General features: G+C 41.9%; 2 protein-coding genes across 12 annotated transcripts in view; one reads left to right on the top strand and one right to left on the bottom strand.

The window, feature by feature from the left end:
* Positions 1-105: 105 nt before the first annotated feature.
* On the top strand, positions 106-11,009 carry padi2 (peptidyl arginine deiminase, type II). Of its 2 annotated transcripts, none has more exons than XM_020096766.2 (16): positions 106-354; positions 3,433-3,604; positions 3,988-4,057; positions 4,363-4,424; positions 4,823-4,940; positions 5,335-5,484; positions 5,656-5,846; positions 6,160-6,263; positions 6,483-6,594; positions 6,998-7,105; positions 7,188-7,339; positions 7,460-7,607; positions 8,182-8,275; positions 8,362-8,441; positions 9,552-9,686; positions 9,973-11,009. In XM_020096766.2, exons 1-16 carry the CDS (start codon positions 200-202, stop codon positions 10,204-10,206), a joined length of 2,085 nt encoding a protein of 694 aa, XP_019952325.2. In that variant the 5' UTR covers positions 106-199; the 3' UTR covers positions 10,207-11,009. The 2 variants fall into 2 exon arrangements, with proteins under 2 accessions (XP_019952325.2, XP_019952327.2); XM_020096768.2 differs by lacking the exon at positions 106-354 and adding an exon at positions 1,199-1,401.
* Positions 10,282-13,094, bottom strand: part of rap1gapb (RAP1 GTPase activating protein b) — a 92,718-nt gene continuing 89,905 nt past the window's right edge. For all 10 annotated transcript variants that reach the window (XM_020096764.2, XM_020096763.2, XM_069533680.1 and 7 more), the window contains 2 exons: positions 12,593-12,639; positions 10,282-12,452 (listed from right to left, as the gene is read on the bottom strand). In XM_020096764.2, the coding sequence (XP_019952323.1) occupies positions 12,631-12,639 (9 nt within the window). In that variant the 3' untranslated portion in view covers positions 10,282-12,452; positions 12,593-12,630. The remainder of the gene's footprint in view (positions 12,453-12,592; positions 12,640-13,094) is intronic.

The following is a 13,094-nucleotide window of genomic DNA, read 5'->3' on the forward strand; positions in this document are numbered from 1 at the left end:
TGCTCTGCAGAAGAAGCCTCACCCAATCATCCAGCACAGACAGTCGTACCTGAGGAATTCTCCCCGGAGCTCTTCTCTCCGCCTCCCTGTTTTATAAACCGAGGGGCTGCCTCGTCCTGCCCTCTTCTCCAGATTTTGCAGCGCCAGGGCAACAGCTCCAGAAATCCTCCGGTAATCTGCGGCAGAGAAACGACCGACGATGTTCCAACAGGTGTCACAGACCAGTGTACCTGAGTTCTTAAAGAGGAGGAGAGCAGAGACAGCAGAACACAGCCGAACATGTCGCCTGGACACAGAGAGTCCTCAGGGTGTCCTCCATGTTATCGGTACCACCCTGAAGATAAACCTCAACAGGTAAACTGACACACACACTTCTATCTTAGTGAGGTGACACTCATTGGCCTCTCACATGCCTAACCCTAAATCTAATTCTAACCCTAAAACCACGTCTTAACCCACAAACAGCCCATTGAAGATGTAAGGACCGGTCAACCTGTCCTCCCTTTCCAAAAATGTCCTCAGTCTGTAGGAGTCAAAATGGTCCTCACAAAGATATAAGTACAGGCACACACAGCCTGCGGTGAGTAATGAAGATAGTGGTGATGATTAAAAAAACATTTTGAGTTGGAAGTCACCAAACACTTACTGTCAAGTTACAGTAAATTAAATTATAGATTTTTACTTTAACATTTTCACAATAGGATTTTAAAAATACAGATACAAATACATATATTCAAGACAATCAAGCAATTAAATAATCCTGTAAAAAAAAATGTAATTTCCTGTTGTTCTAAATCACAAAGTACATCTTTTACTTTATGGTTAATAGTTGAGTAATTTGATGCATTTTTTATTTATCCATAACAGTTACACTTAACCTAGAATTGTTAAGCTATTTTCTCTTTTTTTACTGTGCAGTCCTACACAGAGGTAAATGCAACATTTCCCACCCTACATCCAAACCTTTTCTCTAAATAAAGAAATGCAAAAGACCTGACCGAACAATGCAGAGGGGTTAGACGAGAGAGAGAGAGAGAGAGAGAGAGAGAGACAAAGGCAAAAGACAGAAGAGGTAAGAGAGAGAGAGAGCTGAGGGGGGTGGACTATGGGGGTGGCTGTGGTGGGCTGGGCATTTGACTGACCAATCAGAGGCCGAGCCTTCAGGAGCTGCAGCCTCATAATCACTTGTTGAGCTTCTGCACTGAGCCATGCAGAACAGTGTGTAAAAACCAGGCTGCATCTAATAACAGGACAGTCACAGGACATTTATCTGTTAGTAGCAGGCTGACTGTGGGAGACAACTGCAGCCATGATGCACCCCAGGACTCTCAGAGTAGATTTTGACAAAACTACAAGTATTCTGTGTGTGGTTGGCTCGGAACTCAACGTGAACCTGAACAGGTAGGACTCTTGTCCAATCTGCTATCAGTAACCATTGGTGTTGAATGACGGTGTCAAGAGTAAACTGCAGCATTGGCTATAGTAGAAACAGCAATCGGTATAATGTAAGTCTACAATTACAAAGCAACACAAACTACACTTACATCAACAAAAATGAGTTCTTCTTCCTCATTGATTATAGTTTAATTATAGAGTTCTTACTTGCCAATGTATGTAATACAACTGCTACAAGGTGTAATGCAACAACCCTGCAGTAAATTCAATACGATTTTTATTACTGTTATTGTAGCTTGTGTTGTTTTTTTTTGTGTTGTACTACAATACACTGAGTGGTGTTCCTAATATTTAGACTACCCGTTGCTGCTATGTACAGGTTGGTCTAATTATTAGAAAGAATTTGAGTGTTTACATTGAATGTATAATAATTCTATACCTAACCTATATCAACAAGGCTGTGGGGAAGATCATTAACTATACAGATATAAAATTAATTTAGCCCTAAGTTACTAATTTAAATTCCAGTTAACCTATGTCAACAAGGATGAGGAAAAGATAATTTAGTCAGTTCCTGGTGGTGTAGGTCGTCTTTTGTTTGCACTGTGGGGTGAATCAACAGTCGTCTGTTGTTGCTGTCAACCGTACACTGTGCTGCCAACAGGAGAGACTTTGTTGTATCAAAGAAATGTGGGCTATACTGCTCTGCCAAATGCCAGCCTACACAACAGAGCAGGGCTGGATTAATGTGGGAGAGAGTCACACGGCACAGACTCCCGGGTGCTTTGGGATCTCCAACAATGAAAGTTGCATATTCACGGGAGAGGATAGCCTGTCTACTGTAGAGGTTTCAGTAGCTGAAAGATTAGGTTCACATACACGTAAATCCACGTAAATCCGTCTACTCATGACTATCACAGACATAGGTGTCTGTGATACTTCCTCCTGCGGTGAAGAGCTCCCCCGCTTTGTGAGAGATCGGGGACAAAGTCCACAGTTTTTGTTCATTCAAAAGAGAGCGGAAGCCACAATGAGGCAAAAATAAAGATTCAAAATTCACTTTATTTTCATTCAGACCAAACACAAAGTGCACAGTACAATATCACCCAGCTCAAAAATGTCATTTAGAATGGTACGGTTTCTTAAGTAGGTATAAAAGCTATATAGAGTAATATTAAATTAAGTAAAAAAAAAAAAAAGTCAAATAGATTTCAAACATATTGAATCAATAGATAAGTAAGATGGAAGCTGACATGAGAATTATTGGACATATTGGATGAAATTGCACGTACGAATAAATAGAAAAATATAACAGACAAGGTGTAAAGGGGAAGAAGCTTTGCAAACTTGTGTAAATTAATGTCTTTATCGTCTTCATCCCCATAAATGTTATCAATGCACGTATGGGCAGTTGAGTATTTCTTATCTGTTCCTTAATGAACTGGTGATAATGACATTAGAGCAAAAGAGCTGACCTGGAAAACAATAGGTGGAGTGGTGGTATAATGTGGGCGTATCAGGTGTCTCAGTCTGTTGACTCACACCCAGAAAAGCTTCAGTCTCCATAGAAATAAAGATGCACTGTGGCCCTCATTGTTTTATTTCTGGAGGTATCCATTTTACCACCTGCAGCTCTAGATCTTTACTTCGTCAGTTTTCTTTTTCCTCCCTTCCACTGAAATAAGGGGTCTGACACCTCATCAGACCCCTTAAAGTGTAAAGATCCACGAGTGATTCCTGGGAAAATTGTGAAAATGTCAAAAAAAAACACCACCTCCCAAGGTTAAAGAACCAGAAAAAGAAATCCTTGATCTTCCTCCTGATCCGTGCCAAAATTGAATGACTTCTTCCCTGACACATTCCGCATCATTTCCACCAAGTTTCGTGGAAACCAGTTTGGTTGTTTTGGGTTATCTTGCTAGGAAACAAACAAACAGACGGGTGAAAACATAACCTCCTCTGTGGAGGTAATATATATGTGTGGTGTAAAGACACGTCCCTAACGTGCTAATAACCTGCTCTTTCTCTTGTTCTCAGGAGCGCCCCTCCCAGCTCCAAGTTCTTCTCTGTGAAGTGCACCCCCAGTGTTCAGTGCAGCATCAGCCCCCCGCCCCAGGAGACCTCACACCTCTCACCCATCCCTCTAAATAAAAACTCAGTGCTGCTCATCAGCATGAGCCGTGCCAGTGAGCATGAACATGATTGCAAGGTAAAGTGGCATGACACCGTTGTCCCATAGAGTCGTATTTCAATATGTGTGAGATGTGGGAACCGCTCCAGGAAACGAGCTGGAAAATGCAAATTCAAATGATGAATATGAGTCTGTCACAGAGCCCAAAGCAAAAACACAGCATGATAAAAAAAACCTGAATTTCTACATTTCAAGAGAGGACTTCTTCTTCACTGGAAATACATCAAACTCAGTGTTGCCCTCCTGAAGGCATTTGTACCTTTTGCTTTTTTTGATTCAGGGCTCATCTGATTTTTACAAAACCAGAGGGGGGTTTCACATTAAAAAAGAGCTCAGTTGCAATATAAAAATCATTATTGTAAAATAAGTAACATAAATAATTTGTGCTTTTGTTATATAAGCTGTCTGTCAGGTACTATGCGGAGAAGAAAGAGTTGTTGGGGAATGCAATTCTGCACCTGACAGCTGTTGGTAAGTTAAAACATTGAAATGCATCATGGAATTATTCTATTAAAATGTATATAAATCACTCTGAATTGATGTTTTGTCAGCGGCATGTTAGTTGTGTGTTTACATCACATTCCATTTAAGGCAGAACCCCTTCTTTTTAACCAGAACCATCTATATAATTCATATATTCAAGCACAGAGCAACAAGCTCAACTGTGATATGGAAATATACATTAATAGCCTTTTGAAAACAATAGCTGTGCCATGAAAGGAGCCTCTATCTTGAATATCTCAGCCATGCAAACATGCTCTGTGTCTGTCCCACAGAGATCTCTCTGGATGTGGATGCGGACAGAGACGGTGTGGTGGAGAAAAACAACCCTAATAAGGTGATCTCACCTGTGACAGTTCAAGATGACAGGGAAAAATCTGACACCCATGATGGAGGGATTTTCAGTTTCTCTTACTTTCTGATAAACAATAACAATTTTAATGAATAGGATTCTATTTATTGAATTCACTCCGCGCTGCACATTCTCCTTATTTACAGAGCTCCTGCGTCATTAAACCTGTCGTGCTGCCAACTCTGCATGAGATAATTTGCTTTGTCACCTTCCTGAATGTTTCCTTCCATGAGAACTGAGAACTGTCTGTAATCTGTGTTTGACAGTTTAATATGCACACTTTAAAGCTCTGGAGTTCATGCTCTGTTCAGACTGTGAAACGCAGAGCAGCAAAACTGTGAATTAAATCAGTTCCCATGTCTGGTTTGTTGAAACCTTGTTAGGGCTCCTGGAAATGGGGTCCTGATGGACACGGAGCCATCCTATTGGTCAACTGTGACTCAGAGCGGACCTATTGGAAGGAACAAGACTCAAAGAAGAACCACATCACCAAAGTGTCAGGTGAGATAGTTCCAGTTCTCGTTTAACAGTGACTATGTTCTTCTGTTGGTACCATGAGCGTACTTAAAAAAGGCCAGGCGTATCTGCTTTTGCAAAGTCAGCTGAATAAAGAGGTGATGTGGAAAATTACTGATAAAACAGAAATGTGTGAGAGGGTGGTTTGATAAAACCAACGTTTCAAATGACTTTGAAGTGGTAAAACCAGTAGAGCTGGAATTTGATATTATAAACAGGTGTTTATTTATGCTGCAGCTCGACTTTCATGTGTGCACCTCAAACTCGATATTTGACCATATCTTCACGAGATGATTGTAAAAAAAACCTCACATTCTCATCATTAAGTATTGAATACTTTTATTAGGGCTCTCATGAGTGTTTGTTTGGGTATGTGCAGATCTGAAGGACATGTCGCCCATGGTGCTGCGGACCAGAGGCCCTGCAAAGCTCCCAGAGGGCTACAAGCTCACCATGCACATCTCACAGAGCGATGCAGAGAGCGTGAGAGTGTTCAGGACCAGATCCCCTGAAGCGAAAAACACCATATGTGAGTAAAGCTGAAAGCCCCAAAACAGATGATGTAACATGCATGTAATGCAGCCTGCTAATTTAAGGCTTCGCACTGTTTTCATCTTTTATGTTCATACCCTTTTTAACTGCTATTTTTTTTCTTCTATCAAAATTTGGTATTTGAATGTTGTTTATCTCATTTCACTAGCAAACTTCGTCTATAGCTCCCCATTGAAGGACTATCCACTGGTGCTGAACAGTGAGGTCCTGTCACAGGAGGTGCCGTACCTTGGCCACGAAGCAGAGATGAAGTTTTACGTGGAGGGCCTCAGGTTTCCCGACAAAGACTTCAATGGCCTCATCAGCATCAACCTCAGTCTATTAGAGCCTATTTGTACAGTTAAGACCTGCAGCACGGCAACCACACCTTTATTTAATCTGCAACCACAACTCCCTTTTCTGCTTGTCTGTATTTTCAGTCACTTGTCAAAGTCTATAGCTTTACTTTTAATGATCTGGATTATTGCTCCCGGATATCTATTAAATGAACCTTTTTTTTTCTAATAATAAATGTTTCCAAGGTCAAGAATGATCTTTCAGTCTCAGCAATATAAATGAACCTGGTACATTTCTTGTCATGAGACTACCATTAAACAATGATTTGATTTTTCTTTTAGTCGTCTTCACTTAGCAGCCTCTCTTGTTTTGACAGGGTCTCCCAGAGACGCCCATTTTCACAGACACAGCTGTGTTCAGAGTGGCGCCCTGGATCATGACACCCAACACCCTGCAGCCTGTAGAGGTGTTTGTGTGCAGGTAAGAGAAGACTGATGAATAATAAAGGTGATGTTAGCTGTTGCAACAGCACAGTCTTGCACATTCATTTCAATTTGAACTCATACAACCGAGAAAATGCCACAACTATTTTGAAAAGTCACTATAAGCTTTTGCATTGTACTTTTAAATATTTTATTTTTGATTGGTCTTAAATATTTGGTTTGTTTGGTTTATGTCTGCCTGTGTTTACTCTCCCAGCACATCTGATAACTTTAAGTTCCTGAAAGGAATGATAAACCTTGTTAACAAGAGCGGGTACAAGCTGAAGGTTTGCCACGAATATCTGAACAGAGGAGATCGGTGGATGCAGGTCAGAAAATAAACATGCTGCGATGTAGATTTTAACTTGAACTGTCATTTGTACTCCAGGGAACCCTGCCGTACACCATCTATGTGTTAGGTGATATATGAGTTTCATAATCCTCAAAACAGTAAGGGTTTGAGGAGAGGTAGCATCACAAACCTCTTGGGATAAGAGCACAACTAAAAGAGGTTAATCTGGAAACAAGGACACAACAAAAAAACCAGTGGATCACATCATGAAAGAAAGCAAAATATGAAAAATTCATATGAGAACAAAACTTGCACAAAGCATTCTCGCAGAAAAACATGAGCACTAAAGTTGTCTTGTTTTCTCTCTTGAGCTGTTGTTATGTTAAACCTCTAATAAGAACTCAAACAGAGCTGAACATATAATGTATGTGATGTTTCAGGATGAGCTGGAGTTTGGTTACATCGACTCACCTCACCAACGGTTTCCTGTTGTTCTTGATTCCCCTCGAGATGGAAAACTCCAGGACTTTCCATACAATGAGCTACTGGTAATCTAAAAGGTTTAAGAAATGAAATGTTCTCATACAAACATGATTTTGTGTCTTATCTCATATAATTTCATATCCTCAGGGCCCTGACTTTGGCTACGTGACGAGGATAGCCCAGAGAAAGGATGTGAGCAGTCTGGACTCATTCGGTAATCTGGAGGTTAGTCCTCCTGTTACTGTGAATGGGAAAAACTACCCCCTGGGCCGAATCATCATCGGAGTGGCTTTCCCTACGTGAGTTCTCAAGTTATCTAGAGATGAGCGCCTGACTTATGAAGAACGTATGGACAGCTTTAGTTCAGCTTATTGAACAGAAGATTTATGAGCATATGTGCATCTCTTAATTTCCTCAAGGGCAACTCAAGGACGCAACATGACCAAAGTGGTTCAGGACTTCCTGTGGGCTCAGACGGTTCAGGAGCCAATCGCCTTGTTTTCAGATTGGCTCACTGTCGGCCACGTTGATGAATTCATGACTTTTGTTCCTGCACCTGACAGAAAGGTAAAACTGAAACTAAAAAGAACAGTAGAGCTCATATCACACCTTCAATAAGGCCGGTTTATTACTTGGTGGAGGTAATAATCTACAATTTCACACACTCATAGATATCATTCCCCTGAATCATCAAGATCCATGATTTATTCCCCCAGGAAGACAAAAATGTCGATAAGCACCATTTTGTATTGTTTAAGAAAGTGGGGTAAAAAAGTCCAGGATCCAGCAAAATCTTTCTTTCCAAACCCGTACCACCTCCTTCCATAAAGTTTCATATCTGTTAAATCCTGCTGACAAACAGATAGAGATGAGAGATAAAACAGGAAACTGATCATGCTGGTTTAATTTCTTCTGGCAGATTGTTTTCAAAGTGTAGGGGCCCTCATGGCAAAGGCTCCATCTTCTTTGGCTTTCAGTCTTGATTTTGGAATGGCGAGCAGCGCTTTACCAGAGAAAACACGTAGCCTGTTGCTGTTACTGGACGGTGGTGCAATGCTGTTACCTGCATGGTTGGATAGTTAAAGCTCTCAGGACATGAGTCAGCCAATGTTATGTTTGTCTCTTGTGTTTCTGTTCACAGCGTTTCCGGCTGCTGCTGGCCAGCCCCGACGCCGGCTACAAGCTATTCAGAGGCTTAAAGAACGACGGTCACGGACAAGCCAAGATGTTCGACGGTAGTTCTACGTGTTAGTGGAGAACGTCTCAGTCTTGAACAAAGTCATCATGCAACTCACTCGCTGTACATTGTATTTACAAACAGGTCTGAAACCTGAAGAAGCAATAACGGTGGACGATATTCTCAATAACAAGAGTTTACAAGCTGAAAACAACTACGTGCAGGTGAGTGGGATTGTAAGAGGATGATGAATGACAGAGAAAATCATTCTATAGAAAATGTCATTCTGAAACTACAGGCAGTAACATGCTGCTGTAACAGTCTCCTTTCCAAAGGATTTTGGAACCTGGCTGCAGGGATTTGTTCCCATTCAGCCAGAAGAGCATGTCACAGATGTTGGGCGATAAGGCCTGGAACAGTGTCAGCGTTTCACTTCACCCCAGAGCTGTTGGATGTGGGTAAAGTTACGCTGGTGCGACATGAGGATTTCTCCTTTTTACTGGAACTAAGCGGCTAAATTGGAGTCTTGTAAAACAGCCCCAGACCTTTAGTCCTCCTTCTCCACCAATCTTCAGAGCTGCTGCCATGCATTCAGGCATCCAGTCAAACTGTGAGTCGTCCATCAGAAAACCAGGTAGAGAAAAGGGACCCATCACTGATACCACCCCAGCTGACTTTTGCCAGTGCAGATGTTATGCTCTGGTGCCGCCACTTTTCTTGATGTTTCCAGAGGCAGTTTGTCGTCTCCATTTCCCGATGAGACCATGTGACATCACAGCAGGAACTTTTTTGGAGAACTCCCAGTGAGTGAAAGGGAGAAGACATATATCTCAGGATGAGGAAGAGGAGCCATGCTCGTGGAAGACGGTGACAACAACTTGAGAAGGCTCAAGAGCTTTTTCATGAGCTTGGATGTGATGTAAAAATACTGAGCAGCAGAAGTTATACATCATGTCCTGACTCCCGCATGTTCGACCCAGGCGTCACTCCTCGAGTGTCTTTCATATGTGAAAGAAACTCTGGACCCAATTTTCCAGATGTGTTCCTGAGTTGATGTCTGAAACTTTATACACTTGCGTTCCCTGCTGCAACAGAGTAAATTGTTTTAGCAATGTTTGCACTTAAAGTGGATCAGTGTGATCCTAGCAGGACAGACATTTGACAAACTGAGATGTTGAAGAGATAATATCCCATGAGTCACGGGGCTCTGCAGTATGAGCAAAATTTTCCTTGAGCAATTATTTGATTTGAGACTTTTAAAGACTGAAGCAAAGATAGTTATAGTGTATTGTGCAAGATATCGACTGCATTTGTGTTTTCCTTCTTCCACCCAGAGCTGCATCGACTGGAACAGAGACGTCCTGAAGAAAGAGCTGGGCCTGGACGACGAGGACATCATTGACCTGCCGATCCTATTCCAGCTGAATGGGGAGTCTGGGTTAAGAGCAGAGGCGTTCTTCCCTGACATGGTGTGTTCAGACTTAATCTTTACATGTGATCATTTACAAATGGTTCTTGATTCACATCCCACTTTGGCTGGAGTCTTTCTCTGTGGAGTTTGCATGCGATACACTGGTGACATGTCCTCTCGCTCATTGTCGGCTAGGATTGGCTCCAGCTCCCCCATGACCCTTAAGGATAAGTGGAATAGATAATGAATCCATCGTATCCTAATGGTTGTTACAGATTTAGGAAGAATGAAAGCACTCATTAGTTAGTCTCATTGTCTGATCATCAGTTTTTATCTGTTTCAAGGTGAACATGATCGTTCTGGGGAAAAACCTCGGCATCCCGAAGCCCTTCGGCCCCAAGGTGAACGGCCGCTGTGCCCTGGAGGCGGAGATGTGCTCGCTGATGGGGGGCCTGGGCCTCAGCTGCACCTTCATCGACGACTACGCCTCCTACCACAAGCTGCTGGGAGAGGTGCACTGTGGCTCCAACGTCCGTAGGGAGCCGTTTGACTTCAAGTGGTGGAACCTGGAGGTGTGAACAGAAACTGAGCAGTGGAAAGAAAGTTGTGACAGGGGGAATGTAGAGGGTTTGTTTTTTTCAAATATAGATAGAAAACATTAGCATATTGAGGTCACTTGGGGTTGGATGATAATTGTTCTGTAAGCGCCTGTATTATCTCTGCTTCTTAAAATCATTTAAGTGCCACTTTCATCAACATTTCTGTCGCTGAAATGACCGGAGAGGTTTGATGTTATGCATCTTCATATTTATTAAACCTTTTCGTTTGCTTCAGTTACAAAAAAGGATGTACAGCAATATTTACAAATCTTTTGAACAAGGGCTTAAGCAGACTGTTGACAAGAACAGAATTACAATCATTTGAATTGAGCACACAGAAGATTCACTTCCAATCTTTTTGTGGTTTGGATCGACGTTGGTATAGTACAGTGTTAAGCACAGTTAAATGAATGGACCACATTGTAATGTGCTATAATATTACATAGCCACAAGAGGGCGTACTTCATCTACTCAAGCATTCCTGAAGTCCAGATGAAAATCATTTGATCTAACATATTGATATTTTAAATCAATGCAGTAAGCTATAATACACATGTGAAACTATTACCAAAATAATTCTATATTTGTTTCTATGCCTTTTTTTTCTGAGGTCAAATGCAAAATGTTTCTTTGTACCTTGAAACTTGTGGCTTTAAACTGATTTTGGTCCAGTGTGTTCAAACATTTCATACTACATGTCATGTGTAAAATGTAAATGCTTTTGTTAATTAACCAAAGACAATAAATCTCATATCCGCTTCAGTTACACAACTTAAATAAAACAGGTGAATGAATCAGTTCTTTCCTTCATAACAAACGAAAAACGGGGAAGCTCGTCCACTCAGAGCTGCTTCGAACTTCACACGCAGCATCACTGTTGGTGAGAGCAGACGTGTACGTACGACTGCATGTCTGCCTATAGTTTTACATTCAAGCCAGCCGGCAACGCGGTGCCTTTTTAAATTAAATGACCTATCCTCAGAGCAGCTCACGCGACAATCATAAAGGCAACGTCAAGACGAGTCACAGTGTAATTCATGACAAATCATGTTTCTCAGCAGGTCAGCATCCGGAAAAAACCTTTAGTGCTCCGGTCATGTACATACACATATTCAACTTTACAAATAAAGTAGGGAAACTGTGGCGTTTGGCTCTCTATCAGCAATGTGCACTGCATCTGGAGATGTTGGCTGGTTCTTTCCCATAATAAAAACACAAATCACAGGGTTGGATGGCACCAGTGTACAGGAGGAGAGGGTTTTTTTTTTGGCAAGCAGATTTACACCATGCACAGTATCGTTTGTATAACACACCCGTACACAGACATCAAATCAACAAGTGGTGTGTGACAGAGCATTAGGACGCAAAGTTCTAAACAGCTTGAAGTATGAAGCATGTTGCTGGTTGGGGCTCTACAGTAAAGCTGTTTATATTTTTATAGCATCATCACAGTCTTTTTGTCTTGACCGACATTTTGAATGCAAAAACTGCAGACACATTTTCTGTGGCGTATTCCAAGTAACTGATGCCTACACAGCCACCAACAGCAGCATGGTCATGTACCCTCCATCAAAAACATGATGAATTTACAACCAATATTCACCGCAGGATACTCAGAAGAAGAGGAATAGATAGTAAAACTAAAACATGGCCTGAAGCACACTCACACTCACACACACACACACACACCGGGTACATTTAAAACCCATGTACAATATCACAGTGGGATGCGAGGCTCACATTAAAAACACATTTCCTCTCTAGTGCAACGCTTCTCTCTACAGACCTTCACATTCTCCTCTCAGACTCAAGATTACCCCCCCCCCCCCGTTCACCAATTCCTGATCATGAAAAGCAGACATGACATTGGAGGAGGGCAGTTTACAGAAAGAATCGGGTCTCAGAGCTCAGAGCGTTTACTGGCCTGGAGAGGGAGCAGGCAAAAATACTCTGCTAAGCCAGCTGACACATGACAGTCCGTCAGCCGGAAGTGGTGGCGGAGGTCTCTTTGTCTTTGCCTCGAGCGTTTAAGAGGGATTCCACGTGGAGCTGGAATGAGGGCGATAGGTAAGAACACGTTCTTGAAGCTGGATGTCTCGTCGTGACAGGCGGCAGATCCCTCGCTCTCCTGTTCGGGCTTCTGATTCTGCTCCCTTTCTGCATCAGTGGTGGAAGTCACCACTGCCCTCTGCTCATCTTTGGCAAATGCCTCAAATGGGGTAATGCTGAGATGAAGGAGAGAAGATGAGAGACAGTTTCATAGATGAGTGTAAAAGCAGAAGTTCTGGTTAAAAGGTCAGGAGACAGATTACAGCTTGAAAGGACAATGCTGTTGTGAGCTAAAATGATGAAGGATAAGACTAACCTGAAAATGGATGTTGATGTTGTTTCATTTGGGTTTGGCTAACAGTTCTGCAAACAGGCATGAAGAGATAATGAAGAGAGAAACAGATAATATTAACTAATGAAAAATGTCTCTGTGTCCTGTTCATTCACAATCCTTTCGATCACATGACCGTTGGGTGTTTTGTCAAAATCATATTTTGCCATGATCACAATCGGCAATGTTCACCAAAGGGTTTGCTTCCCCTCAGGATGAAGTGAAACAACCTCAACACGCCAAATTTTAAAGATACATGCTCTGTGTGTGGAGGTTATAGGAACAAGTGAGTATTTGGTCTTTTTACTCTATAAATTATTTAAAGGTAGAGTGTAGTGAATTTACTGACATCTAGTGGTGAAATTGCATGTTGCAGCTATACACTCTTCACCTCACCCTCCCCTTCAAAGCACGAAAGAGAACATGTGGTAACCTTCAACTGTAAAAAACATGGTGGGCTCTGGACGCGCTCCCGAAGTGAATATAA

Source organism: Paralichthys olivaceus, chromosome 2 (genome assembly GCF_024713975.1).
Source record: "Paralichthys olivaceus isolate ysfri-2021 chromosome 2, ASM2471397v2, whole genome shotgun sequence".
Lineage (NCBI taxonomy): Eukaryota > Metazoa > Chordata > Actinopteri > Pleuronectiformes > Paralichthyidae > Paralichthys > Paralichthys olivaceus.